Here is a 19,314-nt window from a genome sequence, read left to right as displayed (position 1 = left end):
AATAAATAAAATAAAATTCGGCAGAAAAATGAATCTGTTGCTTCTTCCATGGCAATATAGACAGAGTGATGAAGAAATAGCCAATATATATACACACTCACAGGGAGGAAGAAGCAGAAGCAGCAAACAGCATGGGCTCTTCCTTCATGGTGAAAGCAGTGGCCACAAAGCCCCTGGTCATCAGGATCAACCTCGCCTTCATCAGCTTCTTCCTCTCCGCCTATTTGCTGCTGCTGCTGCTCCACTCGCCGCCGCCGCCGTCGCTCCGCGAGCAGAGGAGCAATGCCGACGAGATCATCCACTGCTCCTTGCGCAACTGCCTCTTGAAGAAGGTAAGGTGAGTAAGAATGGTCTGTTTCGCTATCCAAATTGAAGGGGCATCTCCATTAATTCCCATTGTTCCATGGAGAAGGAAACGCGAGCAGAGTGCTCTGTTTCTGAATCATTACTGTTATTTTGAGTTTACTAAATAAGTGGAAGAAGGAGCGGATTGAGAAAGGAAACTTAAATTAAGGGTCCAATTGATAATATTTATAAATTAAGGGCTGATTTGAGAGCTACCTGCAGGGTCCAGGTGCAGAGAAGGAGAGAAACGCCATGGAGAGGATCCCAAGCTTCCTCAAATCCTTGCCCGCCAACACTGAGGTCGCCTTGGTCAACATCGGCGTAGCTGAAGCCTCCAACAGGGGACTCCTCGTCGGCCGGCGGATTCCCGTCACGTTCGAGCGCGTCTCCAGCAACTTACGGTGGGAGGACCTGTTCCCCGAGTGGATCGACGAGGATGAGGAGAACGAGGAACCCTCGTGCTCCGAGATCCCAATGCCTGACTTCTCCTCCTACGGCGTGGTTGATCTGGTGGCGGCGAAGCTCCCGTGTGAGGGGATCCGGCGGGACGTGTTCAGGCTGCAGGTCCATCTGGTGGCGGCGGGCATGGCGGCGCGGCGGGGGAGGCGGGACGCACGCGGGGCGGTGAGGCTGGCGCTGCTGAGCGCGTGCCGGCCGATGATGGAGCTGTTCCGGTGCGACGACGTGGTGGCGAGGGAAGGTGACTGGTGGGTGTTCGAGGTGGAGGCGTGGAGACTGGAGCAGAAAGTGGCGCTGCCGGTAGGCTCTTGCGATCTGGCGTTGCCACTGAGGGTGAAGGGTGAGCAGATCAACTGTTCGATTGTTTGCCTATCCGATTTGAAGCCATTTTGAGATCAAAATTTCCCAGATCAACTGTTCTTCTTTAATTCTCCAGGGAGCGGTAGGGTTTTCGATATATCGAAGCTCGTCGGCCTTCCGGAGGTGGCCGACCGTCGCGAGGCCTACGCCACCGTGATCCACTCCTCCGACCAGTACGTGTGCGGCGCCATCGCGCTTGCGCGCAGCATCATCAGGACGGGCACCGCCCGCGACCTGGTGCTGCTCCACGACAATTCCATCCCCGGCGAGAAGCTTGTGGCGCTGACCGCCGCCGGGTGGCAGCTCCGCGAGATCGAGCGCATCCGCAACCCCCGCGCGCAGAAGGGCTCCTACAATGAATACAACTACAGTAAGCTCCGGCTGTGGCAGCTAACCGAGTACCGCAAGGTCGTCTTCGTAGACGCCGACGTCCTCGTCCTCCGAAATCTCGACCTCCTCTTCCGCTTCCCCCAGGTGTCGGCCGCCGGCAACGACGGCGTCATCTTCAACTCTGGCGTGATGGTAATAGAACCCTCGGCGTGCACCTTCGCGGCGCTTATGGCTGCGCGGGCGGACGTGGTGTCGTACAACGGCGGCGACCAGGGGTTCCTAAACGAGGCCTTCGTGTGGTGGCACCGCCTGCCGCGGCGGGTCAACTTCCTGAAGAACATCTGGTCCAACACCACGGCGGAGGCGAGGGCGAAGAACCGCCTGATGGGCGCCGGCGCCGGCGGCGAGCTCTACGCCATCCACTACCTCGGCATCAAGCCATGGCTGTGCCACCGGGAGTACGACTGCAACTGGAACGTGGCGGAACGGTGGGCGTACGCCAGCGACGCCGCGCACGCCACGTGGTGGAAGCTACACGACGAAATGGAGGTGGGCCTTCGGGCCTTCTGCGGGCTGACTGGGCCCAGAAAGGAGCAGTTGGAGAAAGACAGAAAGCAGGCCGAGTTGATGGGCTTCATCGACGGCCATTGGAGGCTCAATGTGTCTGATCATTCGGTGAGACTTGTCGAGTGTTGACGGGTGATTTTTTCGTAAAAAAGTTTATTTATTTTAAAAAATTTCAAGAATAATTTTTTACGCATTGTTAGGACTGTGTATGAGTAAATAATAGCACCTAACCTCATTAATCGTGATGGGATATTCCTTAAATGATGACGTGACAGGTATACACGCTCATCTTCCCTTAAAACGACCACTCCCTCCTCAGCAGGTATTCACTACTGTTCATCTTCTTCTTCCTCCCGCTGTTCTTGACTTGAGCGTCGGAGTGGTCGCGCTAGGGCACCCTCTTGTAACACTAATTGGAAGTATATTTTGATAAATTTCATATATCAGGGCGTTTTTTAGATAAAACGCAAAAAATTATATCTTGCTGTGTTAGCATTAACCGTAGCACAGTTCAAAATGCTGCTGTCGATGTCCGCGTCCTCCTTTCCTTCTTCAACCTCATCCCCTTCTAGGGCATGGCGATCCCTCTGTTCCCCCAATCTGCTTCCCTTGAACCCTAAACTCCATCGCTTCAAGATTCCGTCCTCGTCATCTCCTCCTCCTGCCTTTACCGTAACTGGTCTCCCTTCGTCGACGGCTCCGGTATTGAAGAAACGGAAGAGGTACCGCAGGCTTTTCCCCGGGGAGACCGAGGGCATCGTGCAGGAGATGAGGTTCGTCGCCATGAGACTACGCGACGACGCTGGTGGCAAGGAGAAGCAGGAGGAAGAGAGCAGCGATGGCGGTGAGGAAACCTGGCAGCCGACCAAGGAAGGTTTCTTGAAATATTTGGTGGACAGCAAGCTGGTGTTCGAGACCATCGAGCGGATTGTGGATGAGTCCACCGATGTCGCTAGTGAGAACTTCGATTCCCTGCTTATTATTATTATTATTCTGCTGTTATTGTCTTGTCAAAAGTATGGCTGTAAACTTGTGCTCTAGCTTGCAAGAATCTTGTCGAGGTCGAACTTTCATTATCTAAGATCAGCTAGAGTTTAGCTAGGTATGTCCAAACTCAAGACATCAAATTAAATTTAACTGAAAGTTTATCAAATGCGTTGCACATTTGAAATAAATAATCTCAGATCTTAAGGTCCTGAGCTCATCTCAGAATTGTTCCTATCGTCTACTTTCCCTCATTCAGCCAGTGTGGTGACTACCGCATTCCTTAGCCGAGGCTGACTAGGTCATCAACTTAGGAAGCTGGAATTATTGTGCTGGTGCCATTCTGCATCTTCGTGCAAGAACCGAATGGCAATTCCTGATTGCTTGTTCTGATTTAGAGAGTTCACTCCAAGTTTCACCTTGTGTACTTTTTGAGTTGAGATGTTTATTTCGATTGGCATTCTCATCTTATATTTGTACATTGAATAACAGATCACAAATTAATCAATTTGCAAAGCACTGCTAGCGCAATTCCTCTAAATTATGATATTTTGGAGTAAGCCACTTAGCAGTGCTTGGAAATGATCCTAAACAGCCTGATGGTTAACGTAATCATTAACAATATTCATACAGTGCCCTTCATGTTTATCTTTCGAACCTTTACAAGTTGAAACACTGATTTAATATCAGGCATAATTGGGTCTGTGACTTCATATCCGACTTTCATTATAGCTATGTTTTTTTTTTCATGCCCATTAGTTGATGCAAAATACTATGGTCAAAAGCATCTGATTGGGTAAAGAACTAAGAATTTTATTTTGGGATTAAAAAAAATGTGGAATTTTGTGGGATATTCGGGAGACACTTACATGCACATAAAAGAAAAATTAATTCAGTTGTGGGTTCATCAAGTGTCTTGAATTTGGATTTTAGCAAGAAATTTACTGATTTCTAGTTATGTTTTTGCAGAGGTTTATTTTAGAAAAACTGGTCTTGAGCGGGCTTCTAATCTTTCCAAAGACTTAGAATGGCTCAGCAAAAGGGAGATTATTCCACAACCAAGTAACCCTGGAACTACTTATGCCAAGTATCTTAGCCAGCTGGCTGAAAATAATGTGCCTTCATTTCTTTGTCATTTCTACAATATCTATTTTGCTCATATAACTGGTGGTCAGGAGATAGGTAAAAAGGTAAACAAACATTTTGTCTTGCACATTGTTTCTTGTAAGAACAATGATAATCCATTTGTTAATTAGTCACATTTAACTTTGCATGAAATTTATATTTTCCATTTGTGTATTTGGATTCGTTGATCGTACTGACAGGAAAATCATCTCACTCTGTTGATTATGTAAACTTATTAACTTTATAGATTGAGTTTAGAACCGCAAATTATAGTTTTTGAACATGCAGTTTATGCTACATAGATATAAACATAAAAGCTTCCCATGAATCTGCTTATGTATTACCAGTTTTAACTTTGTGAGCACCTTTGAATATATTAGTTATGAAACCTTGTAAGAATAAGATTCATGGTACTAACACGGTGTGAGTGTATATGATTGTTTTATGCCAAAGAACATGTATCTTTTCTTGTTTTTAGTCCTTGGTCTTTTCTATTCCTACATGATATTCTCAATGAATATGGTTAAGATGTGTATTCTACATAGATCATTATGAAATCAGAAGATCATGAAGCATCATATCTCTGATAATTTCAATTTTTTTCTACTGCATGCTAGGTCAGCAGCATGCTCTTGGAAGGAAGCGAACTTGAGTTCTACAAATGGGACAGTGATGCTAATAAGTCTTTGAAAGATGTGAGAGACAATCTCAATAAGCTAGGAGAGGTATAAGTTACAAGACTAGAAATGTTGATAAGAAAAATCAAACGTCTTTTGATAATGATTGATTTTTTTTATAATTCATCTCTGCAGCATTGGACTCGAGAGGAAAAAAATACATGCCTGAAGGAGGCAGCCAAGTCATTCCGGTATCTGGGGCAAATAGTGCGCTTGATAATTTTGTAACTGGGTTTTGTACTCCACTTCCTTCGACTTTCAGTTTTTAGGGTACTTAGCATTACTCTGGGAGAGAGCTCATTGGCCAAATTAATTGGGCCAGTTCATGATATTTTGTACCTTAAACGGTACTTGGAAACCAAGCTGTCTAAAGTCTGTGATATATCTTCTCTAATTTGCCAGGTCACCATGCTCTTTGTAGATGAGTTCTTTCTTTAATCACTTAAAGAGTTGTGTGAGATGAAATCACTGGCTTTCTGCCTCTTACCATTCTGTTTTTATTTTTACTTCCACAACTTACACCCCCAGCATTATCATGCAATAGCAAGTGCTTGCATTGAAGGGACTTCTTGGATTCTTTAATCTTGGCAGACTGCTCGGGTCCATTTGCTGTTGGTTTAAATATCACTTTTTGCGCGTGCTTGTGTGTTGTATATGGACTTTGCTCGCCATGAAAGACTACTAGTTAATCAGTTAATGATATTGCATTTATCACTATAGTTAATATCCCTTTTATTGTACTTTTTTCACACAAAGTTGGTTCAACACTAATGCATCTAGTCTATTGGAGTTTGTCGTATTACTGCTATTCTAGCACGTCACTCTACTGTACTGCATCTACATTCATCAAATTCCTGTCAGCAGAAATCATTCATTGCGAGTGAATATGAGATTACAAATCTCAATCTTAAATTTGTTTGAGAACAAGGTACCATAATCTAAAAACTTATATTCTAGAGTTTTTATTTCTTCCATTTATTCTCAATGAAAAATTCTGCTCCGTGATTCTTATATTCCTTCTGAATTGGAAATTGAATTTTCTTTCTATCAAAGCTTTTGGATGATGCAAGCGGAGCTAACCTCTTTGTATATCAGGCAGCTTCTTGTCAAGTGAAGCAGTGATTTCACAGGGCCACCCGGCTGCAGTGATCACGAGAGGTATTCATTCCACTTCTCTCTGCTTATTTTTTAATTTATCAGAAAGGATCTTCGAACATGGAGATTGTTAATGCTTTAGTGATAATTAAGTCCAACTAAGTTTAGAATATTACTGTTCTCTTGCACGTTGCCTCGTGGAAATCATGATGGTGCATGCTTCACGTATTGGATCCACTGGCCATTAATGAGCTGCTTCATTGGTGTTGGCACCGAGGTGAGTCTTCACACTTGTTAGTTTATCGCGATCATGATAGTTGCTTAATCTTCACGGTTAGCTAGTGGCAGACGAGTAGAGCACAGACCGCATTAGATTTAATGCTTCAAGAACACTCTTCTCAAATTAGAGATGCCATTATCTATGCCCTCGGATGATGATTTCGAGGCAATATTTCAGTAGTACAAACAGGGTTCAATTGATAGATCAGTCTTTGATTGTTTTGCATCACAGAAGATATCACATGCTTTCAAATAGTGTATATCTAGATCGGATATTAAAATTTGTTTGTGAAATCGGGGAAAGGATATTGAAATGGAAGGGTACAATTACAATGGCAATGGGAAGAAAGGGAAAAAAAAAAACTAAAATAGAGTATACTTTTGAATAAAGAATCAAGAGTATTATTTTGATCCAGTTGAGCTGTCTGATGCACAGAGCCATCTTGAAAAGGCATGGATGCACTGGCGCGGCTCCACGCACCAGATGGTAAAGTGACTTTTTGAAGCGAGACACCGTGTTTCTTGGAAACTTTGTTTTCAAAATACGGAGTGTGGCGAAGAGAGAGAGCATCTAGTTTCTATTTTAGTTTTCAAAATACCAGAACTGCTCGAGCACTTGACTGTTGTTGATCAGTAGAATCGTGCAATGCATTCCTTAATTGGCTCGTCATCATAGTCGTTGAGTGGTTTGATTAATATACTAACGTGACAAAAATCCCATTTTATGGACCTTTAACTGGCGTGTGACAGTCACATCAGCTCAAAAATCTGCACCACCAGCTTGTGGCTGCTCAGATTTGGTCAATTTTGCGGGAGGACGTTTGATTTGCCTGCGTGGATTAGCTTCGGGAAAATCTAAGTAAGAGTTTTGGAAGATTGCATTTTGTTCCCCCTAATTTTTAATCCGCCTATTGGTTACTATTTCTAACTTTTCACTCTCTCGGTTCTTCTCTCTCAGCTGGCTTTTTCTCTTTCATCTCTGGTTTTTGCTCCCTCTCACGGTGGTTTTGGCAGACCTTGTCGCGTACGGCCTCGCGTTGGGCGTACAGGTGGAGTCTTAGGAGGTGGCGAGGGTTTTGGTTGCGACGAAGGCGAAAGGGGGGAGAAATTGGTTCCGGCGACCCGGAGTAGGGTGTAAATTCGGGGGAAGGGAATGGGGATGGGGCAATGCTGGTAGCTCACGTGGTGGTTTTACTACTTCGGAGCGGAGGAACCAGACCCCCACTGCGGTTCTTGAAGCTTTAGGAATCCATACCGCACCGTGCGGCGTCTTCTGCTCCTCGAGGCTTCCGCTCCGGTTGTCTAAAAAATCTCGCCTTTAAGCGGAGCGAAGTCGATATAGTTCTGCATCTTGTTCTTCTTCCTTCGCAGAAGTCTTCGTTTCTCGTCGGCGAACATAAAAAGGGCGAAATGGCTGAGGAGTGCTGTTTCTTGAGTAAAGTAGGCTTTCTTCGTTCTTGATTTCCGTTTCTGACTCGTTTTTTGTTCGACGCCTTGGTTTTGGGCTTCTTTGATCTGTTTTCTTTCGACGAAGATATTTTTGCCCTCTTCATCTGTGTCAAGTTTTGCATTGTATAGGTTTCATGACAGGTTATTTAGTCTGTTTGTCCCTAAATACATTCTCTTCAGTAAGGGTTTAAACTTTTTTTTACTTTATTTTGAATCATCCATCCATCTTGCTAACTGCAATGTCTGCAGTGGGCATTAAGTATTTAACATCTGCGATTGGGTTTAGGGTTTCTTTTGCTTTTCATGTAGCAGGATGAATTCTTAAACTTATCCTCATCAGAGAAACTTAGTTGAATTAAGTGTCTTATACCTTCTAGCTTCACCTACACATTTAAAATATTTTCCCCTACGAAGTATTCACTTAGTTCTGGATCCTTCTTTCTATGTTTTAGTTATCCCACCTGTCCAATTATTGTTACATATTAAATTGCTTTCTAATTGTGAAACTATTGTATTTTAGCTGAATAGAATACCTAATTGCCTCTATATTATCGCATTTATCACTTTCAGGAGTTAGGCATAGTAAAGCCACCAAAGAAATCACACCTTGCTTTGAGGATGTTTGTGTTAAGTGCTGCTATGCTTTGTAGTGTCTATATATGCTTAGTGTGCCTAAAGCAAATCGGGAACCAGAGCATGCCTAGAGTTATGAAATTTGAGGTAACAGAAGAATCCTGTTGCGATCCTGGTATCTCACCATCTGAAATATCATATGTGCACTACCCAAAACCCTCAACTTTTAGAAGGTAGTGAAATCTCCAAACTATCACTTCTGGTTGGTATGCAACTATATTTTGATATGTGATTATTTTAAACATACAGGGATGAGTGTGCATGTACACCAGTCCGCTTCTTTGCTATTTTGTCAATGCAGAGGTCTGGAAGTGGTTGGTTTGAGACTCTGATGAATAGCCATCCCAACATTAGCTCAAATGGGGAGATCTTCTCTGTCAAAGAAAGGAGGAATAACATGTCTGCTATCATAAGAACATTAAACAAAGTCTACAATCTGGATTGGTATAGTAGTGCTTCTAAAAATGAATGCACGGCTGCTGTTGGATTGAAATGGATGCTCAATCAGGTAAAATGCTAACCAAATATCCACTTTAAACTAAATTGTTTGCTTAATGAAAGCAACTAAGTGAGAGAACACATGAGGCCAATTAACGACTAATCCATTACAGTAGGCAACCCTTTCAAATTGGAACACCAATTCAATATTAGGACTAGGTGAGGTGGGCTGGAGAAATGGAAATGGTGTGATTACTCTCTTCCTCCCACCTTACTTGTAGACATTGCTTGTCACCCTTATGATGCAAACATGGAAATTAGATTTTAAGTTTTAGATTTTTAAAAGTTTATTTTGGTAAGAACACCTCATTAGGAGGATTAGCTTTTAAGGAGAGGAGACGAATCTCTTTGAACCCGTTTAACTGGGTAAAGAAAACAAAAGGAAGGAAACCTGGTGGGAAGAATGGAAACAATGTGATTACTCTATCCACCACACCTCATTGCTTGCTGCCCTCATGATGCAAACATGGAAATTAGATTTTAAAAGTTTATTTTGTAAGAACACCCCTGCACAGAAATTGTATCAAGGCATTTTCCGTAGGGAAAAATGAATGACTTCAACAGGTCCTGCACCTCTGCTATTTTCCGGGGCATCTTAATATCTAAATGCTTTTATTTGGTTTGTCACACTACCAAAAACAGAAAAATTTACGTTTCAAGAGGAAGCCTTAGTTGAACAGTGTATCTAGATAACCTGTACCTGCAGCTGGTCTATTTCCTGTTCTTTATATGCTTTTACTGTATGAAGATTCAGCTATTTGTGAAATTACAATTTAGATCAGATTCATGGAGACAAATGTTGGAATATGCAATATAAGTATGTGATCTTTGTAAGTATAGACCTTGAGATGGGATGACTGCCAGGGAAGGAAGTGATTTGCTTAGAGTGGAGTTTTGTGAATGATAGGTGGACTTGGTCAATGCTTGGGTCAACTGAAGGGAATTGTTTTGCTCCATTGTGAACTTGAAACTCCTGATCTATCATGGGTCAGAATGAGTTAGATGGGAGGCTGAACACAGTTGGACCTTATTCCAGTCAAACCTAAAGCTCCATTAAAAAGGTATCCAAAACTGGCTGGAATTGTCTTGGAGTGAATCAGAGGAGCTCTAATCATGTGTTGGTGAGCAATTTCATTTTACTAAAGGAAAGACCCCTTAGTCCTGTCCATAGCATCTATTTATAGGCCTGAAGGAGCATACCAAGCTTCAAGCTACTTAGTGTTGGCAATATGTTGTCCTCTAATTGCTCCATGTGTTTAAATTGATCCAATCACCATTTATTGAGCCCTTAGTAGCTCATTTTGATAGTTTATTTGTTTCTCATGCAATTTTATATATTCTAATGTTATACATGTTCGGAAAGTACTCTGGAAGAAAGCAAGCCCTCAAATAAAGGAATCATTTGGCTTTCTTCTAACTTATTCCCTTGCCTTGGGACTAGTTTAAATTTCATGCGGCTTTTTCCTCTTTGGAAGTTGACTAGTACACATGCCACTAATCAAATTTCTAAGAAACAATTCTTTTGTTAACTTTAGTTTCGCATCTGTCCAGTGTGGAAAATATTCAGTAATGTTTGTTTCTTTTTAGATCTTCTGTTAACAAAGTTTTGTTTCAATTGAATATTTTTTACTACAATAATCTCTCAGGAGCTTTCCTCAGAACTCAGAGCTCTATAAAAATGCCTATCTGCTGATGACATTATTCCTCTGACTATGCAGGGTCTTATGGCTAATCATGAAGAAATCGTCAAATATTTCAATGAAAGAGGGGTGTCTGCAATACTTTTGTTCAGAAGAAACTTACTTCGCCGTATGGTTTCACAACTTGCAAATGATCATGATCGCATAGCAAAGCAATTAAATGGCAAACACAAAGCTCATGTGCACTCTGAATATGAGGTGCTTTATTTGCATCTACCAATCATAAACCATATTTTCTTACAAACACTTTTGTGTATAAACGTCATACTTGCTTTCAGGCTGATGTGCTTGCAAAGTACAAACCTGCCATCAATGCAACAGAAATGATTTCCAGCCTCAGGTACACTACTGAGTGTGTTAAAAATGCTCTGGGTTACTTCAACAGCACTCGACACATGGTTTTGTACTACGAGGATCTCATCTCAAACCACACTGTGAGTTCTCTAGTAACTTATTTGGAACTGTCGCTTATTATTTCCACATATTCTTAAAGCAATGCTTTCCCTTCTCCCTCCAGAAGCTGGTTGATGTTCTAGACTTCTTGAGACTACCCCATAGACATCTGGTTAGTCGTCAGAGTTAAGATACACCGAAAATCACTGGACAAGCAGGTCAAGAACTGGGATGTTGTTGTCAATGCTCTTAAAGGAACCGAGTATGAAAGATTTCTGAGTGCCGACTACACGCTGTAGATTATCAAAGTGAATTCTATTCACAATTCACCGATGTCCTGGCCAACAACAGATTGCCATCTCAAGGCGTAAGCCATGGAGGCCAAGGATTTTGTGTTTAAGATTTCTTCTTTCAATCCACATTGAAATATGAAGCACCGGGTGATGTATAACAAGGTCCTTTCTCACCGTTCAGGCTATCTTTCCTGTCAAACCATCATCAGCAAAGAAAAGGATCGTGTTAAAATTTTCCCCGAAGCATAAAAAGAAAATCTGCTGTTTGCTCTTGTTTATATCTCAAGTTTGTGAGTTCCTCATGATTTTGTGTGCTTTACTGGTATACCCACAATCGAAATTCAGAAAACTAATCTGACTTGTTTGAAAGTTTTGTGATAAGTTTACTTTCTTGCTTTCTAACTTAATTGGCTATTGTATCAACCAGAATCATCTCTGCGACTCAGCACTTATACAAGTTTGTCGAATTGTTATCTTCCTGTGTGTTTATGGTAGTGCTCCTACCTGTTTCGCCAAACTAGTATTGTGCATGTTATCTGAATTAGATCATAATTACTTTTCCTCGACGTGTTTATTCTTCTCTCGACTATGAATGATTTTGAACAGCACAGTGAGATTCCAAGTTTATTACCCTGTTGGAACTGGAGCTTTTTGCTGATGCAATGAAGCACATCTAACCTTGCCCTACTGCAGAAACCCATGGTCATTTGTTCTCCAAAGTTGATTATTACTTACCCAAGGCCACCATCCCTTTCGACCCAAAAAAGGGGCGCCATATTTCAAGTAGCTTCCATTAGTCACTCTCCAACACAGTAGCCTTGGATATCAATTCAAATGGATATTATAAAAAAATTTCAATTCTATTTGAATCCAAACTCAATTCAAAATTTCTAAACTCAAACTTGGATAATCCAACCGACTCAAAAAAAAATCTTTTATTATTATTTTTTAATAATTTTTATTTTTATTTTGATATTTTATCATTATTATATTAATATTATTATTAATGTATATATCTTAATTTTTAAAATAAAATTTAGTTTAACTTAAAAAAATTTAATCCTAAATTCATATCAATCTGAATCAATCCTCAAAAACTTTCAATCCGAACTTGAAAACTATCAATCCTAATCTAATATTTTTCAAATTGAATTGACAAATGGAACTCATTTTTAACAACCCTAGATAGTCCTATTGACATTCTTTTGCACTAAATTTTCATTATATCAAATTTTAAAATTATTTTTTCTTTGAAATCTATTTTTAAATTGTTAATTAAAATTTCATTCCTTGTCGTTCCCCTTCAAAAAAGTTGAACAAACACATATATATATATATATATATATATATATATATATATATATAATATAATTATTCCCTAAAAATTTTCCCCTTCCTTTCGTCTTAAAATGTAACTCGTTGTTATGTTTTTTTTTTTCGCTCTATCAGCTCTTTTCTTCAGAGATGATCATATGGAATATGCTTGACAATTAACCATCATGAATTGAGCTTCGGTCTGAACTCGAGACCAACAAAAATGCCAATTCTCAACATCGTCATGCAATATTTGGTCAATTCAGATCCGAACTGTCAATCCGTCGATCAACTTAGTGTACGGCATTCAAACTGCCATGAGCAACTTCAAGGCCTCCCAAACTTCTGAGATCGTACAGCTGGATGTATTCTAGGGCCATGTTCAACATAGTCTGGCCGTTGCCAAAGCTGACTATCTGTCCATGGACCTACTGAAGAAGCCGCACTAGCATAAGGATGGTTAAACTGATATCTCATGTTTGATGGAAGGTGCGATACACCAGTCATGCCAAAGGAACCATCTCGACGATGAGTAGGAACATAAGCAATCCCCGGGGGGTTCGTCGGAGGTGGTGCTGCAGTAGGATGCAATAACTCCAAATGTGTATTATGATTGTAGAAGGGTTTAGGGTGTTGCCGATAAGTACTGCCTCCATGATTAATTCCTTTCCTCCGATTATTGTACGATGGATGGAAATTTCTTGTCATAGTGTCTTGCACATCCGAATGAGCTGAACTTGAAGTACTGGCACGAGGAACATTGTGCAAACTAACATTTCTTGAGCTTCCCTCGTAGCGCCTTGAACCTGTCACAAACATTATTTAGAATATGTAACACAAAATCTATGCACAAAGGAAATCGACAAATACCGCAAAATATGGCTAGAAGAGTAAAGAGTAATTCAAGAATGTCACTTCATGATACCTCCATGATTAATTGCTTGCCTCGGAACATTATAAGACGGATCGAAATTTCTTGCTGCTGTGTCTGTATGGGCTTGACTTGAAGTATTCTTACATGGAACCTTACGCGATCTGGAAGCAGCTTTCTTTATATTTCTGCCAGAAATATCCCTAGACTCTTCTCCCCTTCTTTTCTTACCATTTAGTTTAGCATCAGTGTAGCTTCCCTGGTGGTGCCTTGAACCTGTTTCAAACATTTTTAGAATATATAATACAAAATCTATGTATGTGTATATATCGAAGCCAACAAATAGCTAAAAATATGGCTCAGAGTAAAGACTAGAGAGTAATTCAATAATGTTGTATCCTATGGTGGTAATGCTATAAATCACCTAGATACACGTCTCAAACCCTCCAAATTTTCTGCACAGTGACATTATTCACACCTGAAACTACATTGACAACATTCGGTGCAATAAGAACAGAAAAAACATTCTTGTGCATGGTCAATGTAGTACTTCAAACTATCGTTTCAAATTCTAATCACCAAAGTAACCTCTTTGTGCATAGATACTGCCACATACATTTACTAAACCAAATATTACCAGAAGGGTTCCTTTTCTTTGCAATACTTTGTACACAATTAGCATGTGGATTGGATGTCTAATAGATACTTTTTGAGATGGCTTAGCTCACCATTGAACATGCAGATATTATTTCCCAAATCCTATAAGTTTATTCTGTAATTTCAGTTGAATTTTTATTGTAATAATGATTAATCTATCACCCAAGCTATGTAAAACAACTTTTTGGGAGCATAATTTGTCAAATTTAAGAATCTTAATAAATTTCTAGAGTAATTTCTTGTGCTGAAGAATGCCAGTCACATGTAGAAATTAAGTTTTAATCCAAATTCATCAGCCTATCTTCAGCACAAACTATTTAAAATGTACCATCATGTTCGTAGGTTAGCTCCAAGTCAAGGTTCATGGAACCCCAAGCTTGATGAAGTCAGAAGGTAAGGATCAAGGAGTTAAGGGCAAACTGAGCAGAATATTATACAGAAATAAAATCAACCTCATATTCATCAGCAAGTATGAGAAGCTGCGGAGGCACAGAAAAATAGATGACCATTGATCACATAACTGCATACTTCAGATATATAGATAACCCAAAAACAATTAAAAGGGGAGGTGAGGAGAATAGCTACCACCCTTCATGGACATAGCTTTCGAATTTTTTCGGATATGCCTGGCCACTGCTCCCCTTTGATGCTTTTCAGCAAGAACCTCAGATCTCTCCCGCTCATTGCTCCAAGGCTACAACAAATTATCCAACTATTTTATATTTGCAATACTAAGTATCCATTTCATGTTTAGTATTAGTGCACAATCTAGATCCAATCAGTTGAATTAGGGTAACATCAAGAGCATAAAAAATGTGAGAAGATAAGGATGCAGTTGCAAATAGTGATAGAACTTGATTTGGTTTTCCATATATTTTCCAATTCCATATACCTGACAAGTTATTCGCTCACAAATATTAATGATGGGAGTCCTTCCAATTCATAAATTATCATCATGGATTAACTTTGAGATGCACTATAATTTGGAAAGCAGAAAAAATCTAGTTGACCTTATTCATCTCTTTTTCCTTATCTATACACTATGACAATTGCAAAATTTTGCTGAGAGAAACAATAGAAGAAGTCTTGAATAGGTCTACTGGAACTTCAACTTCTTATCACTAAGGGGCAGAAGTAACATACTTTTTTAAGTCGAAAATTACATGTAACCTTTCCAACAAGAAAAGTTAATACCTGGCGGAAAGTCTTTAGCCTGTAAAGGTTGCGCCCCTTCACAAGTAGAGGAAACATGGGAGGGAGTGCATTTTTGCCTCTAGACCATAGTACTTCAACCTACATACATCAAGTAACATCTATGACCAAAAAAGAGGTTTTAGTTCTAGGAAATATTCAAGTCATTCTCAGTTCTCACAGTAAATGTGTGTTGTTGTTTGACTGCACCATAACTTTCCTTCACAACTAGTCCTGCAATTGTCCGCTTTCCAATTATAGTCCTTCTTGTAAATCTGTTAAACAGATCCAAGGATTTAATAATTTACTTTAGCAAAAATGTAGATGAGAGTTACATTACTGAAAATAAGAGTACGGAGAGAGAGAAATCATCGCACTTATCATAAACTCTCTGTCTAAAAAGGACAACATCACCTTTACATACATCCCCTGCAAAATAAATAAAGAAGTTTCAACAAATAAATGAAGAAACCTATTATAAACATGCCAGTGCATCAGTTTTCTACCTGTGCAGTTTATAACAAAGGAAGACTGTGGATACAAAATCTCACCATTTCCATCTTTTAGCCTGAGTGAAAAGATAATGGTTAGCATGACATTCTGCCATGCATGATACTTTGGCCAAACACAATAGTCTATGTACAGATAGATGTGTTTGTTATTTTAATAAACACATTGATTTGGTAATAAGAATAAAGTAACCCTAAACAGATACGATTACAAAATTAAGCAGTATGTTTCACCAACCTGCATACATTAAGTAGAACTTCAAGTCCATTCAACTAACTTAGAACCAGCTAAAACAAAAAACTAGAACTACAAGACAAATAGTTGCGAAACAGAAAATCGTACTGACCTCCAGTGTTCCAAAATTCTACTGACACATGTAGTTTTGGTCCCACTTAGTCGAAGTCCATGCCTCCTCAAATAGGATTTACACTCTTCCAGCTTCAGAGTATCTAAAGATTGCTTCACTGAAGACCAAAAAATCCCATGAAATAAGTTGATATTATCAATGTCTTATCTGACTAGTTAAGTCTACAAAGAGATTTTGACTTCAAACACATGACAAGATGCACACAAGGCATGATTAAAGACTTGGCTAAATCAAAAATAATATAATACAATTTGTGCCTATGTAAATCAGACCTACATATCACTGAATTAGAAAGTTGAGTAATGCAATCAGAATTTTAATTGTTCAAAGTCGCCCAAGTCATCAATTTTATAGTTTGTTATATTTAAGAAATAGTGGGAGCTCATTTAAAAAGGTTGTTTTGGTTTTTTAGAGAAAACAATTAGGGTTTTTATTGAATTATTATTTCATAGAGAATAAATCTATAATTAGAGGTTCTCATGTATTAGACAATTTTTAATTGATAAATTTCCTCTTTCTCTATGTGAGAGTTCTCCTTTGGGTGAAGTTCAGTTTTCGTCCATTGTTGTGTTATGTCATTGAGTCTCAAGGAAATTGTTAAAGGTATTGGGTATTTTAGGTATTAACTGTGTTATTGAGTGGATATATATATATAGTTCTACGTGGTATCAAAGCCCTTTCACTATGGCTAAAAGTGTTTTTGAAGAGGCATTTCCCTTAGAAGAGGCCAGCAGCTACTATTAACCTCCCCTCATCTCTCAATCTTTTTCTTTCTTGCCACTAACCATCATTCAAACTTGTTCAATTCCTCTGATCATCCAAAGCAGACACACTTAATTCCACTGAGTAAATTCTATCGCACACTGAGATCTTCCATGGATGTGATCTATCATGCCGCTTGCACACAACCTCATCTTTTTTTGCCGAGCCCCTCCACACACAATTGAAAGCACGCTAGAGTCTTCCTCCTTTGCCCATGTGACACATTAAATGATACTCCATTTCCTCTGCAGGGCTCTGTAAATTGTGCCTCTACAAAGCTCAAGAAACTAAAGGTTTGTCTTTGTAGGATTTTCTATTGTCGATGCGATCACCACCACCTTGGTCAATCGGCATTCACAAGAGTGTGCCTCAGGTAGATGTAGATCAACAATTTCGTATAGCACAATCTGCAACAATTCCTGCACATACCGCAAGTTGCAGCAATCTAGCAGCCTTGAATGAATACCATGCTCTAACATTCGTGCTTCCTTTCCAATGGGCCATCGCACTTGTTCTCTGCCAATGACAGCATAAGCAGATATGCTAAACACCTAGCTTCACTTGTGACCAGACCGCCTGCCTCTACTCGTTGCTCTAAGGACAAGAAATCGACATCATCGCTGCAAATATAAAGATGCAAGCTCTTTTTCAAATGACATCAGCCATCTTCCTCTTCTTCAAATCTGCCTATTTATTCCTCTTCTTTAACCTATTGCTATTAGCATGTTCATTTTTTTCTCTATTTCCCTACTTTCTTCTTTGATTTATTGCTTCTTCTTGATCCTTATCCTAGGACCTTGTTGAGTGATTTACTTCTCCTCATTCTTCTATTTGTTGTGTGTTGATATATACACTATTGCAAGAAGAAGCCCAATTGCGAGATTTGTCACCTAGGGTCTCATCTCAACTTTACCTTGTTTATTTGCTATCTATATGCTACCTAAAAGTTAGAAGAACCTGAATACAGGAAATGTCCTATTCTCATATCGTTATATCCAGCAAAGTGTGGAAGTACATTTTCCATCTTCAACGAAAACCTCAACAGAGAAAATCCATGTTCTTATTTTGGTAAGTCTAGCAAAGGATCAAGTTGTGTTATCTATCTTTCCTTCAAATGGTTCTCTTTTCCCATAGTCTATTGCATGCTGATGTAATCTTCACTTTAACGAGAATCACACTCACAAGCTTAGTTCATTAGATCTCTCCTTATTCCTGTTTCATTTCATCCTCTCTTTATCTCATCAGTTTGTTGACATGTTGTTCAGATGTTAAAGACATCATTGGTTGTGTGCTTGATTTGAGGACAAAGTGATTGCTGGTTGTGTTCTTTATCAACTATTAGTTTTCCTCTTCTAAGGTCAAAGAAATTCTTAGATATGTGTTTTGTTAACTTCTTAAGTTTTTGTTTTAACTAGGTGTGAATATTATGTTCCTTTTGTGGTGATACTTAGTTTACATTTCCAATTCATGTCACATGCTTGACATACCAATTTGAGAGGGGAGTATATTAAAAGTGAGTTTATCAGGAATTAAGTGTACTCTCACATTGCTATCTCTATGTTAGGGCTTTATCATGAGAACATGTATAGCCATATAGTGATTATCCCAATAATGAAATATAATATTTTCTTTATCACAAATTCCTCAAAAATAAATTTAAAGATAAAGAAATACATCGAAAGACCAACAGACATAGGCACACATTAAGTAAACGCCAAAGTAAAATGCCACTTCTGAACTAACTTGACAAAAAAGTTTCAGAGCGGCATCATTTTAATATTCATCGAGTGAATATTACAAGCAAAGAAAATTAACGCATGCAGTAAGTAAGCGTTTCAGAACAAATAAAATTGGTTTTCTAAATAAATCTCACCAATATCAACAACAAATAGATGAAACAATTAACCTAGCAATTAGTGGTGGCATTATGCATCTGTGAAGAGAATGTACATCGTAAAAGATCGACCACTTTCCTGCACCGCTCTTCATCGTTCGACTTGTTCTCCACTGCATTCTCCTCATCGTCTTCCTCGCTATCATCTCCATCCGTATCAGAGTCAAATGACAAAATAAGAGAGAAGGGGCGAACGAGATAAAATCAAAATCTCACAATAACCTCGAAGGAGCCTTCTCATCCTCTTCTGAAACGCCGTCACAATCGCTATCGAAGTAGTCTTCATCATCAGAGTCATCTTGTTCCTCCTCCTCCTCCTCCTCCTCTCCATCGTCATCCTCTTCCTCTTCGACAGCGTCCGAAGAGGAAGAGGATGAACAGATCGGGACGACGTCGACGCGCCGAGTCTCGCCGGAAGCGGCAGGGCGACGGGAACGCCGCATCCTTGCTCCCCGTTTCCTTCTCAGGGAAGATTCCAGAAGGCGGCAGTGCCCTAATAAACCATCCGACGGAGTGGCCCAGCGGAAGCCAAATTAAACCAAAACCGGAAAAGAGTATCGG

At 39.9% G+C, this 19,314-nt stretch overlaps 4 protein-coding genes across 6 annotated transcripts; 3 read left to right on the top strand and 1 right to left on the bottom strand.

The window, feature by feature from the left end:
* The first annotated feature begins 125 nt into the window (after positions 1-125).
* Positions 126-2,190, top strand: LOC141814452 (UDP-glucuronate:xylan alpha-glucuronosyltransferase 2-like). The gene is made up of 3 exons (XM_074702411.1): positions 126-332; positions 568-1,144; positions 1,241-2,190. The coding sequence occupies exons 1-3, from the start codon at positions 132-134 to the stop codon at positions 2,188-2,190; spliced, it is 1,728 nt and encodes a 575-aa protein (XP_074558512.1). The 5' UTR covers positions 126-131.
* Positions 2,191-2,584: 394 nt separating this feature from the next.
* On the top strand, positions 2,585-5,353 carry LOC141814140 (putative inactive heme oxygenase 2, chloroplastic). The gene is made up of 4 exons (XM_074702101.1): positions 2,585-3,016; positions 4,015-4,235; positions 4,788-4,895; positions 4,983-5,353. The coding sequence occupies exons 1-4, from the start codon at positions 2,590-2,592 to the stop codon at positions 5,073-5,075; spliced, it is 849 nt and encodes a 282-aa protein (XP_074558202.1). The 5' UTR covers positions 2,585-2,589; the 3' UTR covers positions 5,076-5,353.
* A 2,264-nt stretch (positions 5,354-7,617) lies between these two features.
* On the top strand, positions 7,618-11,628 carry LOC141814805 (uncharacterized). Its single transcript, XM_074702754.1, is given in 7 exon segments — positions 7,618-7,661; positions 8,241-8,476; positions 8,553-8,811; positions 10,520-10,699; positions 10,780-10,935; positions 11,019-11,075; positions 11,077-11,628. Coding segments are annotated over 7 exon segments (1,035 nt in total). The 5' UTR covers positions 7,618-7,631; the 3' UTR covers positions 11,194-11,628.
* A 954-nt stretch (positions 11,629-12,582) lies between these two features.
* Positions 12,583-19,202, bottom strand: LOC141815048 (uncharacterized). Of its 3 annotated transcripts, none has more exons than XM_074703010.1 (10): positions 18,976-19,202; positions 18,810-18,892; positions 16,077-16,194; positions 15,727-15,788; positions 15,598-15,649; positions 15,402-15,495; positions 15,224-15,322; positions 14,615-14,723; positions 13,427-13,648; positions 12,583-13,307 (listed from the first exon to the last, which is right to left on the bottom strand). In XM_074703010.1, the coding sequence occupies exons 1-10, from the start codon at positions 19,194-19,196 to the stop codon at positions 12,829-12,831; spliced, it is 1,539 nt and encodes a 512-aa protein (XP_074559111.1). In that variant the 5' UTR covers positions 19,197-19,202; the 3' UTR covers positions 12,583-12,828. The 3 variants fall into 3 exon arrangements, with proteins under 3 accessions (XP_074559111.1, XP_074559112.1, XP_074559113.1); XM_074703011.1 differs by having other exon boundaries at positions 14,618-14,723; XM_074703012.1 differs by having other exon boundaries at positions 15,402-15,454; positions 15,635-15,649.
* Between the last annotated feature and the right edge of the window lie 112 nt (positions 19,203-19,314).

This window comes from Curcuma longa, chromosome 21, assembly GCF_044706935.1.
Source record: "Curcuma longa cultivar G26 ecotype Majalengka, Jawa Barat chromosome 21, ITB_CL_G26_1.1, whole genome shotgun sequence".
NCBI classification, from domain to species: Eukaryota; Viridiplantae; Streptophyta; class Magnoliopsida; order Zingiberales; family Zingiberaceae; genus Curcuma; species Curcuma longa.
The sequence above is the reverse complement of the archived record's forward strand: the minus strand, read 5'-3'. Positions and strand labels throughout refer to the sequence as shown.

Bases quoted from the DNA above. Each gene is read 5' to 3' on its own strand.
- LOC141814452 (XM_074702411.1), top strand. From the start codon at position 132: ATGGGCTCTTCCTTCATGGTGAAAGCAGTGGCCACAAAGCCCCTGGTC. The intron at 333-567 runs GTAAGGTGAGTA...AGCTACCTGCAG, and splicing joins GCAACTGCCTCTTGAAGAAG to GGTCCAGGTGCAGAGAAGGA. The intron at 1,145-1,240 runs GTGAGCAGATCA...TTAATTCTCCAG, and splicing joins GTTGCCACTGAGGGTGAAGG to GGAGCGGTAGGGTTTTCGAT.
- LOC141814140 (XM_074702101.1), top strand. From the start codon at position 2,590: ATGTCCGCGTCCTCCTTTCCTTCTTCAACCTCATCCCCTTCTAGGGCA. The intron at 4,236-4,787 runs GTAAACAAACAT...ACTGCATGCTAG, and splicing joins GTCAGGAGATAGGTAAAAAG to GTCAGCAGCATGCTCTTGGA. The intron at 4,896-4,982 runs GTATAAGTTACA...TCATCTCTGCAG, and splicing joins ATCTCAATAAGCTAGGAGAG to CATTGGACTCGAGAGGAAAA.
- LOC141815048 (XM_074703010.1), bottom strand. From the start codon at position 19,196: ATGCGGCGTTCCCGTCGCCCTGCCGCTTCCGGCGAGACTCGGCGCGTC. The intron at 15,789-16,076 runs GTCAGTACGATT...CTTTTCACTCAG, and splicing joins AGAATTTTGGAACACTGGAG to GCTAAAAGATGGAAATGGTG. The intron at 15,496-15,597 runs GTGCGATGATTT...TCTGTTTAACAG, and splicing joins AGACAGAGAGTTTATGATAA to ATTTACAAGAAGGACTATAA.